The sequence below is a fragment of the Lampris incognitus genome, chromosome 1 (genome assembly GCF_029633865.1).
Source record: "Lampris incognitus isolate fLamInc1 chromosome 1, fLamInc1.hap2, whole genome shotgun sequence".
Lineage (NCBI taxonomy): Eukaryota > Metazoa > Chordata > Actinopteri > Lampriformes > Lampridae > Lampris > Lampris incognitus.
The window spans coordinates 69237698-69264961 of NC_079211.1; the positions used below are offsets into that span (position 1 = coordinate 69237698).

Below are 27264 nucleotides of genomic sequence, written 5' to 3' on the forward strand. Positions count from 1 at the left end.
AGCGCAGTGTTGTGCTGCTACCGAGGCCAGCCTTTCCATTAGTCACTGCGCCCACCAGCCCAAACGGTTCCAGACACCCAAACAGTGCACCAGCCAATCGAAGGGAGGCGAAGGACAACAGCTGCCTAAGTGTAAACCAGTGATGATTCCGTATGTGGCGGGAGAATCGGAACGCGTGTTTTCCAAAAACCGCATCTCAGTTGCTTTGAAACCCCAAAACACACTGCACCAGAAATTGGTCCACCCCAAGGATCGGGTCCCCCAGCACAAACAGAGCAATATAGTGTATGCTGTTAAGTGCCAGGAGGATTGCTATAACTTGTACATCGGGGAAACCAAACAGACAATGGCCAAGAGAATGGCACAACACAGAATATCTACTGCGTCAGGCCAGGACTCAGAAGTCTACACCTATCTAAAGGCCAGTGGCCACTCTTTCAAGAACAAGGATGTGCACATCCTTGATAGTGGGGAATGCTGGTTTCAACGGGGAGTCAAATAGGCCATCTATATGAAGAGGGAACTACTATCCCTGAAACAAGTTGGGGGCGGAGGAGGGGGGCTAAGAGTACATCTGTCACCATCTTACAATGCTGAGATTGAAAACATTCCTAAATCCTCTGTGAATAGTGCACATGACCATTGACATGCTAGTTAATGGTCATGCCTATTTGCAAATGAAACTGATCATTGGTTTCAGTCATCATGCAATTGTATAGTTTATAAGGGTGGGGATACCTGCAGTCAACTGAGACTAAATAGGTCATTTAGATGAGCGATGAAATGTTTCTGTCAATAAACATTGTGTCCAGATGAACTGATTCAACTTTATTTGACCACCAGCATGCTGTGTCTCAGCTGAGAGTCAGCAACCTTCACAGCATTTGCTGCCCTCAACTTCCATCTTATCCTGACCACAATGCTGGCCTTGTAGACCTTTGGGTCAGAAGACTCGTGGTATTGCAACACCTCCATTGTACGGCTCACCATGAACTCTGAGTTCAGGCTGCCGATGGGGAGCTTCAGCTTGTTATTGTTCTGACTGAACAGGGTGATGTTGTTAGGCTTCGAGTTCATTCCAGCCACTTCCATAGGAACCTCCCGATCCTCCGCTCAAACGCCTTGACTGTAAAGATTGGTACCTCATAGACCAAGAGGGGCCAGAGAATGCATTGGAGGATGCCATGTTGGTATACCCAGACTATGAACTTGCCAGGAAGGCCTGACTTGTACACAGCAGCCAATCAGGCTTTCAGCTCTTTGTTTATTGCTCGGATGGATGTTGTGTCCCTCATGCTGCTGTCAAACACTTTTCCCAGTCTCTCCACAGGCTTCTTGGTAATGGATGGTATCTGCATGTTACCAAGAGTGAAGTGGATCTTTCCTTTCTTCAGCACCAGGGATCTGGACTTCACTTGCTTGAAGCTCATGTCAGCCCAGCTGATCAGCTCCTCCAGACCCTTCAGGATCCACCTACTCCCTGGGACAGATGCTGTTGTCACAGTGAAGTCATCCACGAAGGCCCTCATTGGTGGCTGATGGACACCAGACATGGTGAGCAGTCCTCTGCACTCAACCCCAGCATACTTCACAAGCATGTTCATGGCAAGTGCAAAAAGGATCACTGAAATGGTACTTCCAACTTCAACTTGAATTTTATCTGTCCCCAAAGGGCAACTAGTATTGCTGCATAAAGTGCAACATAAAAACAAAAAGATCACAAACACAGACTCAGCAGGACTGCATTAAGAAACAAGCATAATCATCAGAACAGCAATAAAAGCAATTCAATGATGCGTATCCTGTCATCCCCATAAATAAAGTAGGACCAGCACACTACTACTACTTCTTTCGGCTGCTCCTGTTAGGGGTCATCACAGCCAATCATCTGTTTCCATTTCTTCCTGTCTTCTGTATTTTCCTCTGTCACACCAGCCACCTGCATGTCCCCTCTCACCACATCCATAAACCTTCTCTTTGGCCTTCCTCTTCTCCTCTTCCCTGTCAGCTCCATATTCAGTATCCTTCTCCCAATATACCAAGCATCTCTCCTCCACACATGTCCAAACCATCTCAAGCTTGCCTCCCTTGCTGTGTCTCCAAACAGTTCAACTTGAGCTGTCCCTCTAATATATTCATTCCTAATCCTCTCCTTCTTCATCACTCCCAATTAAAATCTTAGCATCTTCATCTCTGCCACCTCCAGCTCCACCTCCTGTATTTTTAACAGTGCCACCTTCTCCAAACCATACAACATAGCTGGTCTCACTACCATCTTGTAAACCTTCCCTTTAACTCTTGCTGGTACCCTTCTGTCACACGTCACTCCTGACACTCTTCTCCACCCACTCCACCCTGCCTGCACTCTCTTCTTCACCTCTCGTCTGCACTCCCCGTTACTTTGGACAGTTGACCACAAGTATTTTACATTACATTACATTACAGTCATTTAGCCGACGCTTTTATCCAAAGCGACTTACAATCAGTGCATTTATCGTAGGAAATCAGGAGAGCTACTAGTCATCAGAGGTCATAAGTGCATCTAAACAAGCATCTATGAGCAAAACCAGTGCTAAAGTAAAGATTTTTTTTAAATGAGTGAATACAATAAGTGATAAGAACAGGTAATAGGGTAGTAGTTCTTGAAGAGGTGAGTTTTCAACCTGCGCCAAACGATGGACAGCGACTCCGCTGTCCTGACATCAGTGGGGAGTTCATTCCACCACTGTGGGGCCAGGACAGAACAGAGCCGTGACCGGGTCGATCAGCAGCAGGGCCCTCTGAGTGATGGGGCAACCAGGCGTCCCGAGGCAGCAGAGCGAAGTGGTTGGGCGGGGGTGTAGGGCTTGACCATGGCCTGGAGATAGGAAGGAGCTGTTCCTTTCACTGCCCTGTAGGCTAGCACCAGAGTCTTAAACTGGATGCGAGCAGCTACTGGGAGCCAGTGTAGGGACATGAGAAGGGGAGTTGCGTGGGAGAACTTAGGGCGGTTGAACACAAGACGAGCTGCAGCTTTCTGAACAAGCTCCAGAGGTCTGATGGCCGATGCCAGGGTGCCAGCAAGGAGGGAGTTACCGTAGTCCAGCCGGGAGAAGACCAGAGCCTGGATGAGCACCTGTGCCGTCTCGTCGGTATATTTAAACTCATACGCCTTCGACACCTCTACTCCTTGCATCCTCACTATTCCACTTTCCTCCCTCTCATTCACACATAGGCATTCTGTCTTTCTCCTACTGACTTTCATTCCTCTTCTCTTCAATGCATACCTCCGCCTCTCCAGGCTCTCCTCAACCTGCACCCTACTCTCACTACAGATCACAATGTCATCCGCAAACATCATAGTCTCCGGAGACTCCTGTCTGATCTCATCCATCAACCTGTCCATCACCACTGCAAACAAGAAAGGGCTCAGAGCCGATCCTTGATGTAATCCCACCTCCACCATGAACCCATCTGTCATTCCAACCACACACCTCACCACTGTCACACTTCCCTCATACATATCCTGCACCACTCCTACATACTTCTCTGCAACTCCTCATACAATACCACACCTCCTCTCTCGGCACCCTGTCGTATGCTTTTGCTAAATCCACAAAGACACAATGTAACTCCTTCTGGCCTTCTCTATACTTCTCCATCAACATTATCAAAGCAAACATCACATCTGTGGTGCTCTTTCCTGGCATGAAACCATATTGTTGCTCACTGATCATCACCTCTCCTCTTAACCTAGCTTCTATTACTCTTTCCCATATCTTCATGCTGTGGCTGATCATCACCTCTCCTCCTCTTAACCTAGATTCTATTACTCTTTCTCATATCTTCATGCTGTGGCTGATCAACTTTATACCTCTGTAGTTGCTACAGTTCTGCACATCACCCTTGTTCTTGAAAATCGGTACCAGTATGCTTCTTCTCCACTCCTCAGACATCCTCTCACTTTCCACACACTTGCATAGCACACTATGCTAGCACACTATAGCACTACAGCACACTTTAGTAGCACACTATAGCATAGCACACTTTTACAATAGCACATTATTACAATCACACTATGACAATCAATTAATAACACAGTATCACAATCAAAATACAACAGTAGCGGCAACATTACAATCAGAATCAAAATAAACATCACCCTACAAGTAGGCCTACATAGTCATGAAGGGCAAGCTACCTCCTTCTTCCTGAGTTGAGGAGGGTAATGGCTGTGGGGATGAATGAGTATTTTTATCTTTTTGTCTTGACTGAGTGGGATTTGAAGCGGGTGCCAGAGGGTGGGGATTGAAACTCCTGATGATGAGGATGAGTGCAGTCAGACAGGATGCTAGTTGCCCTCTTCACCCCCTGACAAATACAGAGCAAAGAGGCTACTCTGTTGGACACCTATAATTTTACAGCTTGTATTCATTGTTTTAGCCAGTGCATCCCTGGACTGCCATACCAACAGATGAGGGGAAATGATAAGATTGATTCTATGTTGGATTTGTCAGAGTCATCAGGGACCTGTCAACATGACACTTGGTGAGTTTCTGAAGGCAGAAAAGTCGTTGCCTACCTCTCCTACAAACCATTTCAGTATTACATTCAAAAGGGAGACTGCTATCGATTATTGAACCAATGTATTTATAGCTGACAACAGATTCCACCTCTCGACCCTCACTGATGGTGCTCTGAGTTTGAAGAGGATGGCGTCTGAAGTCTATGCACATGCCTCTTGTCTTTCATACATTGAGTTAAAGGAGTGAGTTTCTGCACCAGTTTAAAAAATAATCAACCACAGGGCCATGACTTGATTCATGATCGTGGAGGAGACTAACAATAATCAAGTCATCTGCAAACTTCAGGATATATCGTTACTCAAACTGGCTCTGACAGTCATCTGTATACAGAATATAAAGGAGTGGTAAGAAGACACACCTCTGGGGTGAACCTGTAGAGGAAGAGTGCTCCCCAGACATGCACTCATGAACTCCCCCCCCCCCCTGGGCTCTGTTGGAGAGGAAGGATTTATCCAGCCAAACTAGAGTTAACACCAAAGTAGTTAGTTTAGCCACCAACAAGTGGGGTTGAATGGTGTTGAAAGCTGGTGAAAAATCAACAAACAACAGCTTGGCATTAGTTTTACTGCCCACTAGGTGTTTGAATAAAAGGTTAAGCTAGATGGCAGTGGTATCCTGTACACCCTGTGTGGCCGTATCAGCAAACTGAAATGGATCAGGAGGATGTGGGTTTTGTCCAGAGGTTCCTGTTTTATCTGTTATCCTATTTTAAAAGACTTCATGACCACAGAAGTAAGGGCAGCTGGCCTGTAGTCATTCAAGACCTTTGGGTGGTTGTTCTTGGCAACAGGAAACACAGTAGACAGTTTCCATAATGTTGGAAGCCTCTGCTGGATGAGTGACAACATAAATATATAGTAAAAAATAAAACCTGTTCTGCACAACAGGTGAGCATGCAGCTCTGTTGTCTGGGCCAGGATTTGTCTTGTGGGTTGCAGTGCTTAACAGTGTTAACCAAGTGCATTCATCTAATGTAATAAGAGGGGATGAATTAGAGAGGTTAGTCCTCAGTTGTTCTGATTCATTAGAGGAATCATGAAGGGGATGAATTAGAGAGGTTAGTCCTCAGTTGATCTGGTTAGACAAAGCAAGAGAGGCAAGATTGAGATGGCTTGGACATGTGTGGAGGAGAGATGCTGGGTATATTGGGAGAAGGATACTGAATATGGAGCTGCCAGGAAAGAGGAAAAGAGGAAGGCCAAAGAGGATGTTTATGGATGTGATGAGGAAGGACATGCACGTGGCTGGTGTTACAGAGGAAGACGCAGAAGACAGGAAAAAATGGAAACGGATTATCCGCTGTGGCGACCCCAACGGTAGCAGCCGAAAGTAGTAGTAGTAGTAGTAGTCCTCAGTTGATCTGATTCATTAGAGGAATCATGAAGGGGATGAATTAGAGAGGTTAGCCCTCAGTTGATCAGATTCATTAGATGAATCATGAAGGGGATGAATTAGAGAGGTTAGCCCTCAGTTGATCAGATTCATTAGATGAATCATGAAGGGGATGAATTAGAGAGGTTAGCCCTCGGTTGATCAGATCATTAGAGGAATCATGAAGGGGATGAATTAGAGAGGTTAGCCCTCAGTTGATCTGATTCATTAGAGGAATCATGAAGGGGGTGAATTAGAGAGGCTAGCCCTCAGTTGATCAGATCCTTAGAGGAATCATGAAGGGGATGAATTAGAGAGGTTAGCCCCCAGTTGATCAGATTCATTAGAGGAATCATGAAGGGGATGAATTAGAGAGGTTGGCCCTCGGTTGATCAGATCATTGGAGGAATCATGAAGGGGATGAATTAGAGAGGTTAGCCCTCGGTTGATCAGATCATTAGAGGAATCATGAAGGGGATGAATTAGAGAGGTTAGCCCTCAGTTGATCTGATTCATTAGAGGAATCATGAAGGGGATGAATTAGAGAGGTTAGCCCTCAGTTGATCAGATCATTAGAGGAATCATGAAGGGGGTGAATTAGAGAGGTTAGCCCTCAGTTGATCACATTCATTAGAGGAATCATGAAGGGGATGGATTAGAGAGGTTAGCCCTCAGTTGATCAGATTCATTAGAGGAATCATGAAGGGGATGAATTAGAGAGGTTAGCCCTCATTTGATCAGATCATTAGAGGAATCATGAAGGGGATGAATTATAGAGGTTAGCCCTCAGTTGATCAGATCATTAGAGGAATCATCAAGGGGATGAATTAGAGAGGTTAGCCCTCAGTTGATCAGATTCATTAGGAATCATGAAGGGGATGAATTAGAGAGGTTAGCCCTCAGTTGATCAGATCATTAGAGGAATCATGAAGGAGATGGATTAGAGAGGTTAGCCCTCAGTTGATCAGATCATTAGAGGAATAATGAAGGGGATGAATTAGAGAGGTTAGCCCTCAGTTGATCAGATTCATTAGATGAATCATGAAGGGGATGAATTAGAGAGGTTAGCCCTCATTTGATCAGATCATTAGAGGAATCATGAAGGGGATGAATTAGAGAGGTTAGCCCTCATTTGATCAGATCATTAGAGGAATCATGAAGGGGGTGAATTAGAGAGGTTAGCCCTCCGTTGATCTGATTCATTAGATGAATCATGAAGGGGATGGATTAGAGAGGTTAGTAAGTTGATCAGATCATTAGAGGAATCATGAAGGGGATGAATTAGAGAGGTTAGCCCTCAGTTGATCTGATTCATTAGATGAATCATGAAGGGGATGAATTAGAGAGGTTAGCCCCCAGTTGATCAGATCATTAGAGGAATCATGAAGGGGTTGAATAAGAGAGGTTAGCCCTCAGTTGATCAAAATCATTAGAGTAATCATGAAACATCAAATCTGAGCTAAAACTTATTGCACTCTTGAGCCAATGACGTTATTATATTTAAAGCACAAGAAATAATCCGGTCGACACGGGAGCGAGTATTTCTGTTCTCTTTATTGACCTCTGCTGCACATTCTCACAATGCATGCACACACCCACAAAAACCTCAGCAGTTGTCACAGTGTGTACACAACATTTCCCTCTCCCCCCCAAAGAGCATGGAACTTGTGCATAACTGAATCCTTATCAGGATTGCTGAACAACTATAAATAAAATCCCCTTGAGGCCTACGCATAGAACTGTGTTACATAGTCCTTTAAGTAAGCAAGGTGGGCCCTTGCTCGCACTGGTCGGGCCTCCTCAACTCCTGGCTGTTGGCTCTCCACAGCAGCCGGAGTTTGGCCCAGCACTGAGCCTGACTGGAGGCCAGGATGAGATTGAGGAGGCTGCAGGTCAGGTGCTGGTTGTGGTTGCTGAGGTGCTGGTGCCTAGGCCTGATGAGTATGAGGAGCCCCCTATGGCTGTAAGTGCTGGCACCAGTGGAGGAGAGACTGGTGGTGGTGGGACCACCAGTTCCTCCCATGGTTTGTTCACTTTCCTCAGTCTTTTGGCCTGCCAGCGAGATCCGTTACTAAGTATGAACGAGGCTGATGCTAGCTGGTGGCCAACCTGGAGGGGCTGAGTCCAGTATGATGCCATCTTGTTGGCCCAATGAGGCCTATGGGCTGGGATCCAGTCACCCACCTGGATAGTAGTGCCCTTGACCCTGTGTTTTCGGTCGAAATATTGTTGCATTTGATGCTGGTGTCTGTTTACGGAGGCTTTGGCCTGTGCCTGGGGACTGCCCGCTGCAGGTGTTGCCGTGCCTTGCACCTTGAGTCTGTCCAGCAGCAGTTCCATTTCCCAACCCAGTATGAGGCGTGCTAGAGAAGCTCCGGTTGTGGGGTCCTTTATCAGTTGTGTGACCATGCCTGTGTGCTCTAGACATCCTGATACCTTAGGGATACCTCCTCTCTGGACCAAGGTGTCAATGTAGGAGTTCTTCAGGAGGAAGTCAGTCAGGTGCCGGGCAACAATGCTGAAGAATATATTGCCTTCAACACTGAGAAGTGAGATGGTTCTGAACTGATTGATGTTCTTAGATTTCTCCTTGTAAATCCACACTCGTTCTGCACACCTCCACTGCTCAGGAACCTTTCCCCTGATCCAGATCCCCTTCAGGAACCTCCAGAGCCTGTACAGTAGCCTAGGGCAGTTCTTGTAAACCTTGTAGGGCACCCCACTCTGTCCTGGGGCTGAGCTTGTTCTTGCCTTTCTGACCACCTCCTGGATCGCCATACAGCTGGGCTCCTTCACATTGAAGTCCAGGGTTGGTGCAGGTGGATTTATCAAGGACTCACAATGGCCCAGATCCTGCTCCATTTGACTAACTGAAGGTGTCTCTGAGGTGATTGTCAATCTCAGCTTTGAAACAGGTGAGCTGGCCACTGTGCTTCTGCCCCAGCAGCTGTTTGGTAAACCCGAAAAGGTTTGTTAGAAAGGCAGCCTGCTTCCTGTCCCTCTCCTACCTTCGCCTTTGATGCCACTCAGCCTCCCTCAAGAACATGAGCTTCTTTCAGAGAATGCTGTGCAGCTCTGCGAGAGCTCCCCTCTCCTCCTCACTTGCTTCCTTGAATTGCAACTTCAGGCTGTTAAGCTCCTGTCTGAGCTGGAGGATCCTGGTAGCTCTGTTGTTCATGGTGTATGGTGGTTTGCTGCTTTCTTCTCCTCCAACCTGAATCACTCCGCTGCTAGGCGATGATGGTGGTCATGGGTGTAGAGGTGTCGATCAGTTTCCCCCTTGGCCGTTGCTTTCAAGATAGTGTCTGCATCTTCATCAAACTGGAGCCACCCTTTTCCTTGCTAGCTTGGGGCCACTTGACCCGACGATGTTCTGATGGTCTGCATGGGGCTGAGGCTTGCTTCACCTGGAGTATCCGGGCATTGTGAGATGATTCTGGGCCTGGCTCCCCCTGTGTCTCACCAGGAATTGTTCCGGAGTGTTAGGACGCCTGCACTATCTACACATGCTTAATCTTGGCCTGGTGGATCATCAGGCCATATAGGCTTTTGCAGACCTTGCTGCAGATGCATTCCGTACTCATAATCTTAATTCCGTTGCCATGTGTCATTGTCCTTTTCGTCCGTCCATCCTCATCCTCACCCCTAGTTACCATCTCTCTGGTCTATCAGCTGTCTCTCCAGCTGCCACCATTCTATTCTTGGTAGTCAACCAAGTGGGAAAAGGTGCATTATCTTATCTTATTAAAAGGGGAGTAAGAATGAGAGAGAGAGAGAGAGAGAGAGAGAGAGAGAGAGAGAGAGAGAGAGAGAGAGAGAGAGAGAGAGAGAGAGACACACACACACACACACACACACAGACAGAGAGAGACACACACACACACACACAGAGGGAGAGAGAGACACACACACACACACACACACAGAGGGAGAGAGACACAGCAAGAGAGGGAGAGAGAGAGAGACAGACAGAGAGAGAGAGACAGAGGAAGAGAGACAGAGACACAGCGAGAGAGAGAGACACACACACACACACACACACACACACACACACACACAGAGTGAGAGAGAGAGAATATATAACGTTATAAAATATAAAGTAATATATTATAAAATATGACATAGTACAATATGTAATATTAATACTAATACTACTACTAATGATAATACTACTACTACTAATAATGGGCTTTATTTGATAGGACCTTTAAGTGCGGGACATCTAAAGGATGTGTTACAGTAAATCACAATCAGCTTGACCGGCCAGCTGTGCTCGTGCACATGGCGCGTTTGACGCAGGCGCACAGCAGACATTACTCACACAGAAAAGGAAACAAAGTATTAATAAATATAGATACGTCACCTTTTATCAAATAGAATGTGCCAGCGTCCGCGTATTCCGTTGCTTACTAATACGGGGATCGCCGGTTCGAATCCCCGTGTTACCCCCGGCTTGGTCGGGCGTCCCTACAGACACAACTGGCCGTGTGTGCGGGTGGGAAGCCGGATGTGGGTATGTGTCCTGGACGCTGCACTAACGCCTCCTCCGGTCGGTCGGGTAAAAGAAGCGACTCCACATGTATGGGAGGAGGCATGTGGTAGTGTGCAGCCCTCCTCGGATCAGCGGAGGGGGTGGAGCAGAGACCGGGACGGCTCAGAAGAGTGGGGCAATTGGCCAAATGCGATTGGCAGAAAAAGGGGGAAAACTTAAGAAAAACAAAAAAAAGAACGTGGTGTAATATATGATGTGATTTAATATGACACAAAATGTGGCCATATGATGTGGAGTATGAGATCATGTAATATATTATGAAACCACGTGGTATAATACGGAATGTCATGTGATCTACTACGAAATATGATATGGTAAAACGTATGAGCCCATGAAGTCAATATGAAATATAATGTGTTATAACATATGATATAATGTCATATAATCAGGCATAGCATTTAGACCCGATTGTCCAAATGGATGTCCAGATGGATGTCCAGATGGAAGTCCAGGTGGATGTCCAGATGGAAGTCCAGATGAATGGAAGTCCAGATGAATTTCCAGATGAATGACCAGATGGAAGTCCAGATGAATGGCCAGATGGATCTCCAAATGGAAGTCCAGATGAATGTCCAGATGGATGTCCAGATGGATGACCAGATGAATGTCCAGATGGATGACCAGATGAATGTCCAGATGGATGTCCAGATGAATGTCCAGATGGATGTTTAGTTGGATTGATTCTGCCTCATCCCGTCAGTCTCATTGTCTTTTAATAAGGAAATCTGATGCATAACATTGACAGGCAATTTACAGAGTGTGTGTGTGTGTGTGTATGTGTGTGTGTGTGTATGCTGTGTGTGTGTGTGTCCAGGTGTAAGTGTAATTTACATGCTGCTGGGTGTATGCTGCGTGATGCCACCCTGCAGTGTGAGTGTGACCATAACACCAGCGGGCAGGACTGCCAACGTTGTTCCCGTGGGTTCAAACTGCGCAGCTGGAGACCGGGGTCATACCTGCCCACCCCAACCGGCACTGCTAACACATGTATGTACACACACACACACACACACACACACACACACACACACACACACACACACACACACACACACAGCAGAATCCATCATGTCATGCAGACAGCTGAATGAGTTGCAACATGGGGATGTGCAAGTAAGACTGCAGGTTAGAGAGCAGGTTAGAGTGCAGGTTAGGGTGAAGGTTAGGGTGCAGGTTAGAGTGCAGCTTAAAGAGCAGTTAGAGTGCAGGTTAGAGAGCAGGTTAGAGTGCAGGTTAGGGTGAAGGTTAGAGAGCAGGTTAGAGTACAGGTTACAGTGCACCTTAACGTGCAGTTTAGCATGCAGTTTAGGGTGCAAGTTAGAGCGCAGAATAGACTGCAGTTAGAGTGCAGGTTAGAGTGCAGGTTAAAATGCAGTTAGAGTGCAGGTTAGAGAGCAGATTAGAGTGCAGGTTAGGTTGAAGGTTAGAGTGCAAGTTAGGGTGCAGTTTAGTGTGCAGGTTAGAGTACAGGTTAGGGTGCAGGTTACAGTGCACCTTAGCGTGCAGCTTAGCATGCAGTTTAGGGTGCAGGTTAGAGCGCAGGTTAGACTGCAGTTAGAGTGCAGGTTAGAGAGCAGGTTAGAGTGCAGGTTAGGTTGAAGGTTAGAGTGCAAGTTATGGTGCAGTTTAGTGTGCAGGTTAGAGTACAGGTTAGAGTACAGGTTAGGGTGCAGGTTACAGTGCACATTAGCGTGTGGTTTAGGGTGCAGGTCAGGCTGCAGATTAGAGTGCAGGTTAGGGTGCAGGTCAGGGTGTAAATTAGAGTGCAGGTAAGAGTGCAGTTAGATTGCAGGTTATAGTGCAGGTTACAGTGCACATTTGCGTGCTGTTTAGGGTGCGGGTGCAGGTTGGAGTGCATGTTAGTGTGCAGGTTAGGTTGCAGGTTAGAGTGCAGGTTAGCGTGCAAGTTAGAGCGCAGGTTAGACTGCAGGTTAGAGTGCAGGTTACAGTGCACCTTACCGTGTGGTTTAGGGTGCAGGTCAGGGTGCAGATTAGAGTGCAGGTTGGGGTACAGTTAGAGTACAGGTTAGGGTGCAGTTTAGAGTGCAGTTAGAGTGCAAGTTAGGGTGCAGTTAGAGTGCAGGTTAGGGTGCATGTTACAGTGCACCTTAGCGTGCAGTTTATGGTGCAGGTTAGGGTGCAAGTTAGAGCGCAGGTTAGAGTGCAGTTAGAGTGCAGGTTAGGGTGCAGTTTAGGATGCAGGTTACAGTGCACATTAGCGTGTGGTTTAGGGTGCAGGTCAGGGTGCAGATTAGAGTGCAGGTTAGGGTGCAGTTTACAGTGCACATTAGCGTGTGGTTTAGGGTACAGGTCAGGGTGCAGGTTACAGTGCACATTTGCGTGCTGTTTAGGGTGCAGGTTGGAGTGCAGGTTAGAGTTCAGTTTAGGGTGCAGGTTACAGTGCACATTAGCGTGTGGTTTAGGGTGCAGGTCAGGGTGCAGGTTAGAGTACAGGTTAGGGTGCAGGGTGCAGGTCAGGGTGTAAGTTAGAGTGCAGCTAAGAGTGCAGTTAGGATGCAGGTTACAGTGCACATTAGCGTGTGGTTTAGGGTGCAGGTTAGGGTGCACATAGAGTGCAGGTTAGGGTGCAGGTTACAGTGCACATTTGCGTGCTGTTTAGGGTGCAGGTTAGAGTGCAGGTTAGAGTTCAGTTTAGAGTACAGGTTAGGGTGCAGGTTAGAGTGCAGGTTAGCGATCTGGGTTAGCGTGCAGGTTAGGTTGCAGTTAAGAGTGCAGGTTAGAGTTCAGTTTAGAGTGCAGGTTAGAGTGCAGTTTAGGGTGCAGTTACAGTACAGGTTAAGGTGCAGTTTAGAGTGCGGGTTAGGGTTCAGGTTAGGGTAAAGGTTAGCGTGCAGGTTAGGGTGCAGTTAAAGTTGCAGTTAGAGTGCAGATTAGGGTGCAGTTAGAGTGCAGGTTACAGTGCACCTTAGCGTGCAGTTTAGCGTGCAGTTTATGATGCAGGTCATGGTGCAGGTAAGAGTGCAGTTTGAGTGCAGGTTAGAGTACAGGTTAGGGTGCAGGTTACAGTGCACGTTAGCGTGCAGTTTAGGGTGCAGATCAGGGGGCAAGTTAGAGTGCAGGTAAGAGTGCAGTTAGAGTACAGGTTAGGGTGCAGGTTACAGTGCACGTTTGCATGTGGTTTAGGGTGCAGGTTAGAGTGCAGGTTAGGGTGCAAGTTAGGATAGAGGTTAGAGATCAAGTTATGGTGCAGGTTACAGTGCAGGTAATGGTGCAGATTACAGTGCACCTTATGCAAATGAGTTGAATCAAGTGCAACTAGACTTGGTATATATCCATGAAGACGTTTCGCCTCTCATCCAAGAGGCTTCCTCAGTTCGTGCCTTTCTGACTAGACCAAGCTAGTCTGACTGGCTGGTGATGAGACTCAGAATTTATCCTCTAGGAGTCGTTGTCAGAGCTACAGATGTCCATGGCTCTTTGTGTCCCGAAGTTTATCAACGATGTTTGGCCGCGCCCGTCGTTGTGTACCAAACATCGGTACACAAAAGAGTCACTCATATCTATGGCTCTGTTTGCGACGTGCTTTGGTAAATGGTCTCGTCAGGAAGGTCTGACTAGACCAAGCTAGTCTGACTGGCTTGGTCTCGTCAGAAAGGCACGAACTGAGGAAGCCTCTTGGATGAGAGGCGAAACGTCATCACGTATATATATACCAAGTCCAGTTGCACCTGATTCAACTCCTTTGGATAACCATGACCTGGATGAATGAGAACATTGACAGACAATTAATTATGACCAATATATATATAAAAAAATGGAGAGCATCAGGAAGGGAGCAATATTTTTCACAGCATTTTATAGACCCAGGCTTTATACTGTACCATCTAGCTGACTGAGCCATCCATTATCCGAACCACTTCTCCTGCTCAGGGTCACGGGAGCTGACTACTGGTCTCTTCTTCGTTGCTGCTCATTATCCAAATGAGAACCAACGGAAATGAACAGTTACCAGGGAGATAAATATGAACTATGAAATATCACTTTCCAAACGAAAATGGTTGTTACTGAATTATCTAAATGAAATCCAGTATTAAGTAATTCTAGGTTTTACATGTAGAGATTCTGCATGCCATATGAACACTGACTCCATTACTTCTCATATTCTATGAGATCTTTTTTCATTGCATTCAGACACTTTGGTCATACCACAAATGACACTTGCAAGCCAACAAAGTACTATAATTGAACACACACAAACACACACACACACACACAAACAAGTGTATAAATATAATACTACTACTACTACTGTTTTTTCAGCTACTCCCGTTACGGGTCACCACAGCAGATCATTCGTTTCCATCTCTTCCTGTCCTCTGCATCATCTTCTGTCACACCAGCCACCTGTGTGTCCTCCCTCACCACATCCATAAACCTCCCCTTTGGCCTACCTCTTCTCCTCTTCCCTGACAGCTCCATATTCAGCACCCTTCTCCCAGTATACCCAGCATCTCTCCTCCACACATGTACAAACCATCTCAATCTTATCTCTCTTACTTTGTCTCCAAACTGTCCAACCTGAGCTGTCCCTCTAATAGACTCGTTCCTAATTCTGTCGTTCATCACTCCCAATGAAAATCTTAACATCTTCAACTCTGCCACCTCCATCTCCACCTCCTGTGTAACATAGCTGGTCTCATTACCATCTTGTAAACCTTCCCTTTAACTCTTGCTGGTACCCTTCTGTCACAAATCACTCCTTACATTCTTCTCCACCCACTCCACCCTGCCTGCAATCTCTTCTTCACCTTTCTTCTGCACTCCCCGTTACTTTGGACAGTTGACCCCAAGTATTCAAACTCATTCACCTTCATCATTACATTATTCATTTAGCTGACGCTTTTATCCAAAGCGACTTACAATAAGCGCATTTAACGTAGGAAATCAGGAGAACTACTAGTCATCAGAGGTCATAAGTGCATCTAAACAAGCATCTATGAGCAAAACCAGTGCTAAATTAGAAGTGCAAGAAAGAGATTTTGTTTTTTTAATGAGTGAATACAATAATTGCTAAGAACAAGTAATAGGGTAGTAGTTCTTAAAGAGGCGAGTTTTCAACCTGCACTGAAAGATGGGTAGCGACTCCGCTGTCCTGACATCAGTGGGGAGTTCATTCCACCACTGTGGGGCCAGGAGAGAGAAGAGCCGTGACCGGGTCGCTCGGCAGCAAGGGCCTCTGAGCGACGGGGCAACCAGGCATCCCGAGGCAGCAGAGCGAAGTGGTCGGGTGGGGGTGTAGGGCTTGACCATGGCCTGGAGATAGGACGGAGCTGTTCCTTTCACTGCCCTGTAGGCTAGCACCAGAGTCTTAAACTGGATGCGAGCAGCTACTGGGAGCCAGTCTAGGGACATGAGAAGGGGAGTTGTGTGGGAGAACACCAGACGAGCTGCAGCTTTCTCGACAAGCTCCAGAGATCTAATGGCCAATGCCAGGGCGCCAGAAAGGAGGGAGTTGCCGTAGTCCAGCCAGGAGATGACCAGAGCCTGGATGAGCACCTGTGCCGTCTCGTCGGTGAGGAATGGGCGAATCCTCCTGATGTTATAGAGGAGAAATCTGCAGGAGCAAGCAAGTGATGCAACGTTTTCAGCAAACGACAGTTGGTCGTCCAGGATCACACCCAGATTTCTCACAGTCCGAGTTGGCGTCACCACGGTGTTGTCAATGGTGATGGCCAGGTCTCGGTGTGGGTAACCTTTCCCCGGGAGGAACATCAGCTCTGTCTTGTCCAGATTGAGCTTCAGGTGGTGTGTTGCCATCCACTCCGAGATGTCAGTCAAGCGTGAAGCAATGCGTGTCTGTACTTGTGTATCAGAGGGAGGGAAGGACAAGATCAGCTGGGTGTCATCGGCATAACAATGGTAAGAGAAGTCATGCGAGCGAATAACAGAACCCAGGGATGTCGTGTACAGGGAGAAAAGGAGAGGACCCAGAACCGAACCCTGTGGAATGCCTGTAGTCAGTCTGCGAGGCTCCGACACAGATCCCCTCCATGTCACCCGGTAGGAGCGACCCGTCAGGTAGGTTGCAAACATTGAGAGTGCAGAGTCTGTGACACCCAGCCCCTCGAGGGTAGAGAGGAGGATCTGTTGGTTCACTGTGTCGAGCGCAGCTGACCGGCCCAGGAGTATCAGGGTAGAGGTGAGAGAGTTTGCTCTCGCAGAGTGCAGCAATTCTGTCACTGCAAGGAGGGCCGTCTCTATCGAGTGACCCACCCTGAACCCAGACTGGTTGGGGTCCAGGAGGTTGTTCTGGTGGAGGTACAAAGAAAGTTGGTTAAAGACAACACATTCGAAAGTTTTGGATAGAAAGGGTAGAAGGGAAACAGGTCTGTAGTTTTTGACATCAGAGGGGTTAAGTGATGGTTTCTTTAGAAGGGGGTGACTCTAGCAGTCTTGAAGGCAGATGGAAAGCATCCTGCCTGGAGGGAGGTTTTGATGAGGTGGGTTAGATAGGGAAGGAGTTCAGGTGCTATAGACTGAAAAAGAGGGGAAGGGCCCGGGTCAAGGGAGCATGTGGTGGAGTGACTGGATGTGATGAGGTTTAGAACCTCGTCGGGGGAGAGGGGAGCGAGGTGGGATAGGGTGGGGCGTGGAGAGGTGAAGGAGGGTGCAGAGGGTGGGATAGTGCAAGCAGCACTACCTGGGTGGTGAGAAAAGGAGGATCTGATGTCATTTACCTTCTTGTCAAAAGAAGTTAGCGAAGTCATCAGGGAAAAGGGAGGAAGTAGGAGGAGGAGGTGGGGGTTGAAGAAGTCTAGAGAAGGTTTCAAAGAGTTTCTTAGGATTAGAGGCAGAGCATAGGATTTTAGAGTGATAGAAGGCAGCCTTAGCAGCAGAAAGGGAGGAGGAGAAAGTGGAAAGAAGAGACTGGAAGTTTAGAAGGTCCTCTGGGAGTTTGCCTTTTCTCCATTTGCGCGCTGCCACTCTCAGGCTCCGTCTGTCAGTACGTACTGAGTCGGACAGCCAAGGGGCAGGTGGAGTTGGGCGTGCAGGCCTGGAGGTGAGGGGACAGAGATTGTCCAGAGAAGAAGATCAGTAGCAGTGTCAGGGGGTAGGAGAGAGAAAGATTCAGGTGTAGGGAGGATAGAGGTAACAGAGGAAGAAATATCAGTGGTAGAGAGAGAGCGGAGGTGTCTACAGGTGGAAACCATGTGGGTAGGAGAAGGGGCTGAGGGGGGTGAAGAGAGGGAGAGAGAGTAGGACATGAAATAGTGGTCAGAGAGCTGGAGGGGAGTAACAGAGAGATTGGAAATAGGACAGTGTCTAGTAAAGATAAGGTCCAGCTGGTTGCCGGCCTTGTGGGTAGGAGGAGAGGGTCAGAAGTGAAGGTCAAAGTAGGAGAGGAAAGAGAGAAGATGATCTAGCTTGTGAGTGTGGATTTTGAAGTCACCGAGAAGGATAAGCGCAGAGTCATCAGCAGGGAAGTGCGAGACAAGTCTGTCAAGCTCCTCCAGAAACTCACCAAGGGGGCCTGGTGGACGGTACACGATGGTGAGCTTGACTGGATAAGAGACAGTAACAGCATGAAATTCAAAAGAGGGAGGAGAAAATTATGGAATGGAAACAAGAGAGTATTTCCATTTCAGAGAGTTCAGCAGGCCAGTACCACCACCCCGCCTCCCAGCTCTGGGAGTGTGAGAAAAAGAGTACACATCAGACAGAGCTGCGGGTGTGGAAGTGTTTTCTGGCATGATCCAGGTCTCAGTTAGAGCAAGAAAGTTGAGGGAGAGCAAGGATGCGTAGCCTGAGATAAACTCAGCTTTTGGCACCGCAGACTGGCAATTCCAGACCCCTCCCATCACCACTTGCTCAACGTGAGTGGAGAGAGTGGGATAGATGAGATTGGTGGGGTCACAGCGCCTAGGAGTGACCCAACGTCTATGCCAGCCCCGGGAAGAGGAAAGGACAGGAATGCAAAGGAAACATGGTCTATACTAGGTACACAAAATACAGATGACTGACCGGATCTAAAAATAGCAGTCCATGCTTGACGAAGTCTTGGCTTAAAAAAGTCACACTTGCCTTTGTTCACTCTAGCATTCGTTCAATCTAGGCTTGTTTGCCTGACGCTTGGAAGTAGCAGCAGTGATTTAAAGAACACTGATTACTAATTGTCTGCCATGAGTGCAGGCCACACCCTGGCCACTTAACACCCAATTGGCCAAAAAGGTACACTGAAAAGAGGCCTATTGCCCAGAAACTGGTCGCTTATGTAAAATTCTATCAAACCTCACACAATACTATTAAAACTGCAAACAGCAAGTTACCAAGGAATATATTTATAAGCTAAAAGGATAACTGAATCAAAACAGCTAGGCAACAAGAAATATTTAAGGACACAGTAGGTGAAAAAAAAAACACAGCTAGAATAAGTGAATAACACAAGTAAGTAAATAGAATAAGACAGCTACAGCTAGAATAAGATCCCACTAGGAACCAGCAGCAGATGTATAGACAAAAGGACTAATACTCAAGCAGCTGGAATAAGACTAATAGCAACCTGTTAAGCAAGAAAGATTATACTTACTCTATACTAGATGAACCAGCAATTCAGAATCACTCCAGAAATTAAAATGCACACTGGATTGAAACAGAATGAGACCAGACTTATAAATCCCTGTGATGTTCTGGCCACTCCCTGGCAACTTAACACCCAATTGGCCAAAGAGGTACACTGAAAAGAGGCCTATTGCCCAGAAACTGGTCGCTTTTGTAAAATGCTATCAAACCTCACACAATACTATTAAAACTGCAAACAGCAAGTTACTAAGGAATATATTTATAAGCTAAAAGGATAACTAAGTCAAAACAGCTAGGCAACAAGAAATATTTAAGGGCACACTAGGTGAAAAACAGCTACAGCTAGAATAAGTAAATAAGACAAGTAAGTAAATACAATAAGACAGCTACAGCTAGAATAAGATCCCACTAGGAACCAGCAGCAGATGTATAGACAAAAGGACTAATACTCAAGCAGCTGGAATAAGACTAGTCGCAACTTGTTAAGCAAGAAAGATGACACTTACTCTATTCTAGATGAACCAGCAATTCAGAATCACTCCAGAAGTTAAACACAACACTCATCACCTCTACTCCTTGCATACTCATCATTCCGCTGTCCTCCCTCTCATTCACACATACTGTATGTATTCTGTCTTGCTCCTACTGACTTCTATTCCTCTCCTCTTCAGTGCATACCTCCACCTCTCCAGGCTCTCTTCAATATGCACCCTACTCTCGCTACAGATCACAATGTCATCCACAAACATTATAGTCCACGGAGACTCCTGCCTGATCTTGTCTGTAGACCTGTCCATCACCACTGCAAACAAGAAAGGGCTCAGAGCCGATCCTTGATGTATCAAAGAATGTTGAATCAGTTCATCTGGATACAATGTTTATTGACATATATTTGACTGATCATTTATTGACAGGTATATGTCAAAAAACAATGTATCCAGATGAACTGATTCAACCTTCTATGATTTTCTTACCTGGATTATTGAGCATGCATTAAGAGATCCTTGGTGTAGTCTCACCTCCACCTTGAACACATCTGTCATTCCTACTGCACACCTCACGGCTGTCACACTGTGCTCCTCCATATCCTACACCACTCCTACATACTTCTCTGCCACTCCCGACTTCCTCATACAATACCACACCTCCTCTAGGCAAGGTCTTTGACTGTAGCCTTAGAGATACAGTGGCAATCCAAGCAACCATCGAGTAGTTTGAGAATTGGCTCACCACAGTAGACAAGTCTGGCCTACCTGGCAGGTTCAAGGCTTGAATTTACCAACATTGCATCTTACCCCGAGTCCTCTGGCCCATGCTGGTTTACGAGGTAATCCTGTCGACAGTGGAGAACTTGGAGAGGAAGATCAGTAGCTACCTCTGGAGATGGCTGGCTCTACCATGCAGCACTAATAGTGCAGTACTGTATGGGAGGAGCAACAAACTCCAGCTATCTATCAACAGCCTCGATGAGGACTTCAGGGTTTCTTGCACAAGATGGGTACTCCTCTATCGGGACTCCAAGGACTCTAGAGTGGCATCAGCATACAGTGTGTTGCGGACAGGTAGGAAGTGACGAGCCCAGGAAGGCCTGGAGATAGCAGAGCCTCGGCTGAGACACAGGGCTTTGGTGGGCAAAGTGGCAACTGGAAGGGTAGGGCTGGAGCCATCCCACAACCTCGCTATAAGGTCCATGGCAGGGACAGATGCCATCTAGTCATGGAGGAGGTGCGGGTAGGTGTCAAGGAAGAAAGGACCAACAGAATGGTGGGCATGTGGCACCATGAAGCAGCATGGAGAGGAATAGATCCTGGGCAGATATCTGGCAGGCAGAACAGCAGCGGATCAAGTTCATGGTACAAGCTGTGTAAGATGTCCTGCCTGGCCCAGCAAATCTCCAGCTGTGGGGCAAAATTGATTCGCCATCATGTCCTCTGTGCCCTGGAAAAGGTTCACTCAAGCACATCCTCAGCAGCTGCCCATTAGCCATGGGAGAGGGTCGATACTGCTGGTGACATGACCAGATGCTGAAGACAGTTGCAGAGGCCATCTCCAAAGCTGTGGCCAACAACCAGCAAGCCCGTGGGCAGAGGACCATTGCCTTTGTCAGGGCTGGTGAGCAGCGTCAGTCACAACCCAGATCAGCAGCCGGTCTCTTCACCTCTGTGTCAGACTCGGAGCTGTGAGTCGACTTGAGGGGCACCTCAGGTTCCCGGACCACGTTATGACATCTTCACGGAAGCCAGACATAGTGTTATCGTCAGCCTCTTCAAAACAGGTGCTCCTTATAGAGCTGACGGTTCCCTGGGAGGACAGGATAGAGGAGGCAAATGAGCGGAAGTGGTCCAAGTACCAGGAGCTGGTGGATCAGTGCTGGAAGAGAGCCTGGAAGACATTTTGTGAGCCCATTGAACTGGGGTTTAGAGGCTTTGCTGGCTGCTCATTGTGCAAGGTCTACACTCTACTTGGCATCACTGGGGCTGCTAAAAGGAAAGCCATCAAGTCTTCCATGGAGGCTGCAGAGAGGGCCTCCATATGGCTTTAGATCAGAAGGAGTCATCTGTGGGCTAATGCTGCTGGGACACAAGCCAGGGCCTAATCAACCCTGGCTGGGTTGCCTGAGCGAGGATATATGATGTTGAAAAAGCTGAAACACCTGAGGACCTCGTGAAACATCACTGATGATATGTTCCAGTGCATCCTAGGATGTATCTTTGAGCCTGTCTCGGCACCCTGTCACATGATTTCTCTAAATCCACAAGGACACAATGTCACTCCCTCTGACCTTCTCTATACTTCTCCATCAACACTCTCAAATCAAACATCACATCTGTGGTGCTCTTTCGTGGCATGAAACCATACTGCTGCTCGCTGATCATCACCTCTCCTCCTCTTAACCTAGCTTCTATTACTCTTTCCCATATCTTCATGCTGGGGCTGATCAACTTTATACCTCTGTAGTTGCTACAGTTCTGCACATCGCCCTTGTTCTTGAAAATCGGTACCAGTATGCTTCTTCTCTACTCCTCAGGCATCCTCTCACTTTCCAAGATTGTGTTAAATAATCTAGTTAAAAACCCTACTGCCATCTCTCCTAAACATATCCATGCCTCCACAGGTATGTCATCAGGACCAACTGCCTTTCCACTCTTCATCCTCTTCATAGCTGCCCTCACTTCCTCCTTGCTAATCCGCTGAACTTCCTGATTCACTATCCCTACATCATCCAACCTTCTCTCTCTCTAATTTTCTTCATTCATCAGCCCATCAAAGTACCTCCCACCTTCTCAGCACACTCTCCTCGCTTGTCAGCACATTTCCGTCTCTATCTGTGATCATACTAACCTGCTGCACGTCCTTCCCAGCTCGGTCCTTCAATCTCGCCAATCGGTACAAGTCTGTATCTCCTTCCTTGGTGTCTAACTTCTCATAAACTCACCATATGCCTTTTCCTTTGCCTTTAACACCTCTCTCTTCTCTTTACACCCCATCTCCCTGTGATCCTGTCTACTTTCTTCATCTCTCTGACAATCTAACTTCTTCTTTACCAATCTCGTCCTCTGTATACTTTGTTGTACTTCCTCATTCCACCACCAAGTCTCCTTGTCTTCCTTACGCTGTCCACATACCAAGTACCTTCCTAGCTGTCTCCCTCACTGCAGTGATTTCCCAGTTATCCGGCAACTCTTCACTACCACCCAGTGCCTGTCTTAACTCATCCCTGAACTCCACACAACAGTCTTCCTTCTTCATCTTCCACCATTTGATCCTTGGCTCTGCCTTCATACTCTTCCTCTTCTTTCTCAATTCTTTCTCTTCCATCTCACACCCAACTTGTGGAGCATATGCGCTGATAACATTCATCATCACACCTTCGATTTCCAGCTTCATACTCATCTCTCTGTCTGACACTCTCTTCACCTCCACCACACTCTTGACATACTCTTCCTGCAGAATTACCCCGACCCCATATTTCCTCCTATCCACTCCATGATATGAGTTTATACCCTCCTCCGATGCTTCTGGCCTTACTTCCCCTCTTGCACACACAGTATATCTACCCTCCTGCTCTCCGTCATGTCAGCCAGCTCTCTCCCTTTACCAGTCATAGTGCCAACATTCAAAGTTCTGACTCTCACCTCCACACTCGTACCCTTCCCCCTCTCCTGCTGCCTCTGGGCATGCCCTCCTCCTCTACTTCTTCGCCCAGCAGTAGCATAGTTTCCCCCGGCAACCTGCTGGCCAACAGTACCGGTGGCGGTCGTTGGTAACTCGGGCCTCAACCGATCCGGAATCGAAATCTGATTTATGATCCGCGTATTTGATTTGGCAAAGATTTTACACTGGATGCCCTTATTTACGCAACACTCACCATTTATCCAGTTTTGGGACCGGCACTAAGAATGCGTTGGCTTGTGCATCCTCAGTGGCTGCGCATACAAATATACATTCAGATCAATTCAATTCCAATATACAAACTCCAGCACATGATGACACACAGACTTAGTGGATGTGGTTGCTGGATTACCGACAGACTCGAACATGAAGCGAAAGAGATCAAGTGTAATGGCAGTCACACATGTACAAAATTAACATTGGTGAATATTCCCCTCCTGTTCATTTCCATTTTATGCACGCAAAGAGGCAACTAGAACATCCATTTCCAGTGACAAGGCAAATTCGCATCTTCGCATCAGGTGGAGTTCAACTTTGGTGAACTTTGACACGCCGAATTCGTAAATTTTCTTCACCACCAGAAGCAAATGTTTTCATCCACCTCTTCGCTCGCATAGAATGGACCTGAACAGGAGGCGTGTCCGCCATCATTAGTTTCCTTTATGTTTGACCCCACCCAAAGACTGCAGAGTAAATATCCTTTCTCTCTCGTTCCCCCTCTCTTTACATATTTTATTCTCAGGTGAAGCAGCAGGAAATTCTGGTAGTAAGTACATTTTTATTTCTTTCTTTCTGTGCTTCTTTCTATCTGGTCTGTCTGACTGTCTGTCTGTCTGTCTGTCTGTCTGTCTGTCTGTCTATGAAGTTGTCTTTTCCCTCCATCGTCATTGTCTATTCTCATCTTCCACCCCACCAGCTCCAACTGAGCTCCCACTCACTGCTGTCCCTGTCCCCCGCCATACCATCCTCCAACCTAAAGCCACCTGCTTCATTAGCTCCTCCCCCTGGTGAGCGATGCTGGGATTTGTAGTTTAGATGGAGCGAAAGGAGATGATGGGGAGGTCACAGTGAACCCCTAATGCCATCAACGGCCTCTCCTTGAGGCAGAGTGATGCATCATGGAACTAATAGCCTGTGACTTGTGTTGTAGAGATTGGCTAGTTCTGTTTAAAAGAGTGCATTCTGGGAAAAAATGTAGTGTTAATCTGTTACAAAAGGTGAACTGATTTACTCCCACTGAGTGACAGACTATGAAAGAGAGAAGAAAGACAGACAAACAGACAGAGAGCAAAGATAGAAAGACAGAGATGGAGAGATAGAGACAGAGAGACAGACAGACAGAGAGCAGAGATAGAAAGACAGAGATGGAGAGATAGAGACAGAGAGACACACAGACAGACAGAGAGCAGAGATAGAAAGACAGAGATGGAGAGATAGGGACAGAGAGACAGAAAGACAGAGAGCAGATATAGAAAGACAGAGATGGAGAGATAGAGACAGAGAGACAAACAGACAGAGAGCAGAGATAGAAAGACAGAGATGGAGAGATAGAGACAGAGAGACATACAGACAGAGATCAGAGATAGGAAGACAGATATGGAGAGATAGAGTCAGAGAGACAGACAGACAGACAGAGAGCAGAGATAGAAAGACAGAGATGGAGAGAGAGACAGACAGACAGAGAGCAAAGATAGAAAGACAGAGATGGAGAGAGAGACAGAGAGAGAGACAGACAGAGAGCAAAGATAGGAAGACACAGATGGAGAGATAGAGACAGAGAGACAGACAGACAGAGAGCAGAGATGTAAAAACAGAGATGGAGAGATAGAGACAGAGAGACAGACAAGACAGAGAGCAGAGATAGAAAGACAGAGATGGAAAGATTGGGAAAGAGAGACAGAGAGACAGACAGACAGAGAGCAGAGATAGAAAGACAGCGATGGAGAGATAGGGACAGAGAGACAGACAGACAGACAGAGAACAGAGATAGAAAAACAGAGATGGAGAGACAGACAGAGAGACAGACAGACAGACAGAAAGACAGACAGAGAGCAGAGATAGAAAGACAGAGATGGAGAGATAGAGACAGAGAGACAGACAGACAGACAGAGAACAAAGATAGAAAGACAGAGATGGAGAGAGAGACAGACAGACAGAGAGCAAAGATAGAAAGACAGAGATGGAGAGAGAGACAGAGAGAGAGACAGACAGAGAGCAAAGATAGGAAGACACAGATGGAGAGATAGAGACAGAGAGACAGACAGACAGAGAGCAGAGATGTAAAAACAGAGATGGAGAGATAGAGACAGAGAGACAGACAAGACAGAGAGCAGAGATAGAAAGACAGAGATGGAAAGATTGGGACAGAGAGACAGAGAGACAGACAGACAGAGAGCAGAGATAGAAAGACAGCGATGGAGAGATAGGGACAGAGAGACAGACAGACAGACAGAGAACAGAGATAGAAAAACAGAGATGGAGAGACAGACAGAGAGACAGACAGACAGACAGAAAGACAGACAGAGAGCAGAGATAGAAAGACAGAGATGGAGAGATAGAGACAGAGAGACAGACAGACAGACAGAGAACAAAGATAGAAAGACAGAGATGGAGAGAGAGACAGACAGACAGACAGACAGACAGACAGACAGAGAGACAGACAGACAGACAGACAGACAGACAGAGAGCAGACATATAAAGACAGAGATGGAGAGATAGAGACAGACAGACAGAGAGACAGGGAGCAGAGATAGAAAGACAGAGATGGATAGATAGAGACAGACAGACAGAGAGCAGAGATAGAAAGACAGAGATGGAGAGATAGAGACAGAGAGAAAGAAAGAAAGACAGAGAGCAGAGATAGAAAAACAGAGATGGAGAGATAGAGACAGAGAGAGAGACAGACAGACAGAAAGAGAGCAGAGATAGAAAGACAGAGATGGCGAGATAGAGACAGAGAGACAGACAAGACAGAGAGCAGAGATAGAAAGACAGAGATGGAGAGATAGGGACAGAGAGACAGAGAGACAGACAGACAGAGACCAGACATAGGAAGATAGAGATGGAGAGACAGAGAGACAGACAGACAGACAGAGAGCAAAGATAGAAAGACAGAGATGGAGAGATAGACACAGAGAGACAGACAGACAGAGAGCAGAGATAGAAAGACAGAGATGGAGAGATAGGGACAGAGAGACAGAAAGACAGAGAGCAGATATAGAAAGACAGAGATGGAGAGATAGAGACAGACAGACAGACAGACAGACAGAGGGCAGAGATAGAAAGACAGAGATGGAGAGATAGGGACAGAGAGACAGAGAGACAGACAGAGATCAGAGATAGGAAGACAGATATGGAGAGATAGAGACAGAGAGACAGACAAACAGACAGAGAACAGAGATAGAAAGACAGAGATGAGCGATAGAGACAGAGAGACAGACAGACAGACAGACAGAGAGCAGTGATAGAAAGACAGAGATGGCGAGATAGAGACAGAGAGACAGACAAGACAGAGAGCAGAGATAGAAAGACAGAGATGGAGAGATTGGGACAGAGAGACAGAGAGACAGACAGACAGAGAGCAGAGATAGAAAAACAGAGATGGAGAGATAGGGACAGAGAGACAGACAGACAGACAGACAGACAGACAGACAGACAGACAGACAGACAGACAGACAGACAGACAGAGATAGAAAGACAGAGATGGAGAGATTGGGACAGAGAGACAGACAGACAGAGAGCAGAGATAGAAAGACATAGATGGAGAGATTGGGACAGAGAGACAGAGTGACAGACAGACAGAGAGCAGAGATAGAAAGACAGAGATGGAGAGATAGGGACAGAGAGACAAACAGACAGACAGACAGACAGACAGACAGACAGACAGACAGACAGACAGACAGACAGACAGACAGACAGACAGAGAGCAGAGATAGAAAGACAGAGATGGAGAGATTGGGACAGAGAGACAGAGAGACAGACAGACAGAGACCAGAGATAGGAAGATAGAGATGGAGAGACAGAGAGACAGACAGACAGACAGACAGACAGACAGACAGACAG

General features: G+C 47.0%; 1 protein-coding gene across 1 annotated transcript in view; it reads left to right on the forward strand.

The window, feature by feature from the left end:
- Nucleotides 1-27264, forward strand: part of ntng2a (netrin g2a) — a 921301-nt gene that overhangs the window by 229785 nt on the left and 664252 nt on the right. Inside the window, exons 5-6 of the mRNA XM_056278075.1 lie at nucleotides 11303-11475; nucleotides 23945-23968. Of these exons, the coding sequence (XP_056134050.1) occupies nucleotides 11303-11475; nucleotides 23945-23968 (197 nt within the window). The remainder of the gene's footprint in view (nucleotides 1-11302; nucleotides 11476-23944; nucleotides 23969-27264) is intronic.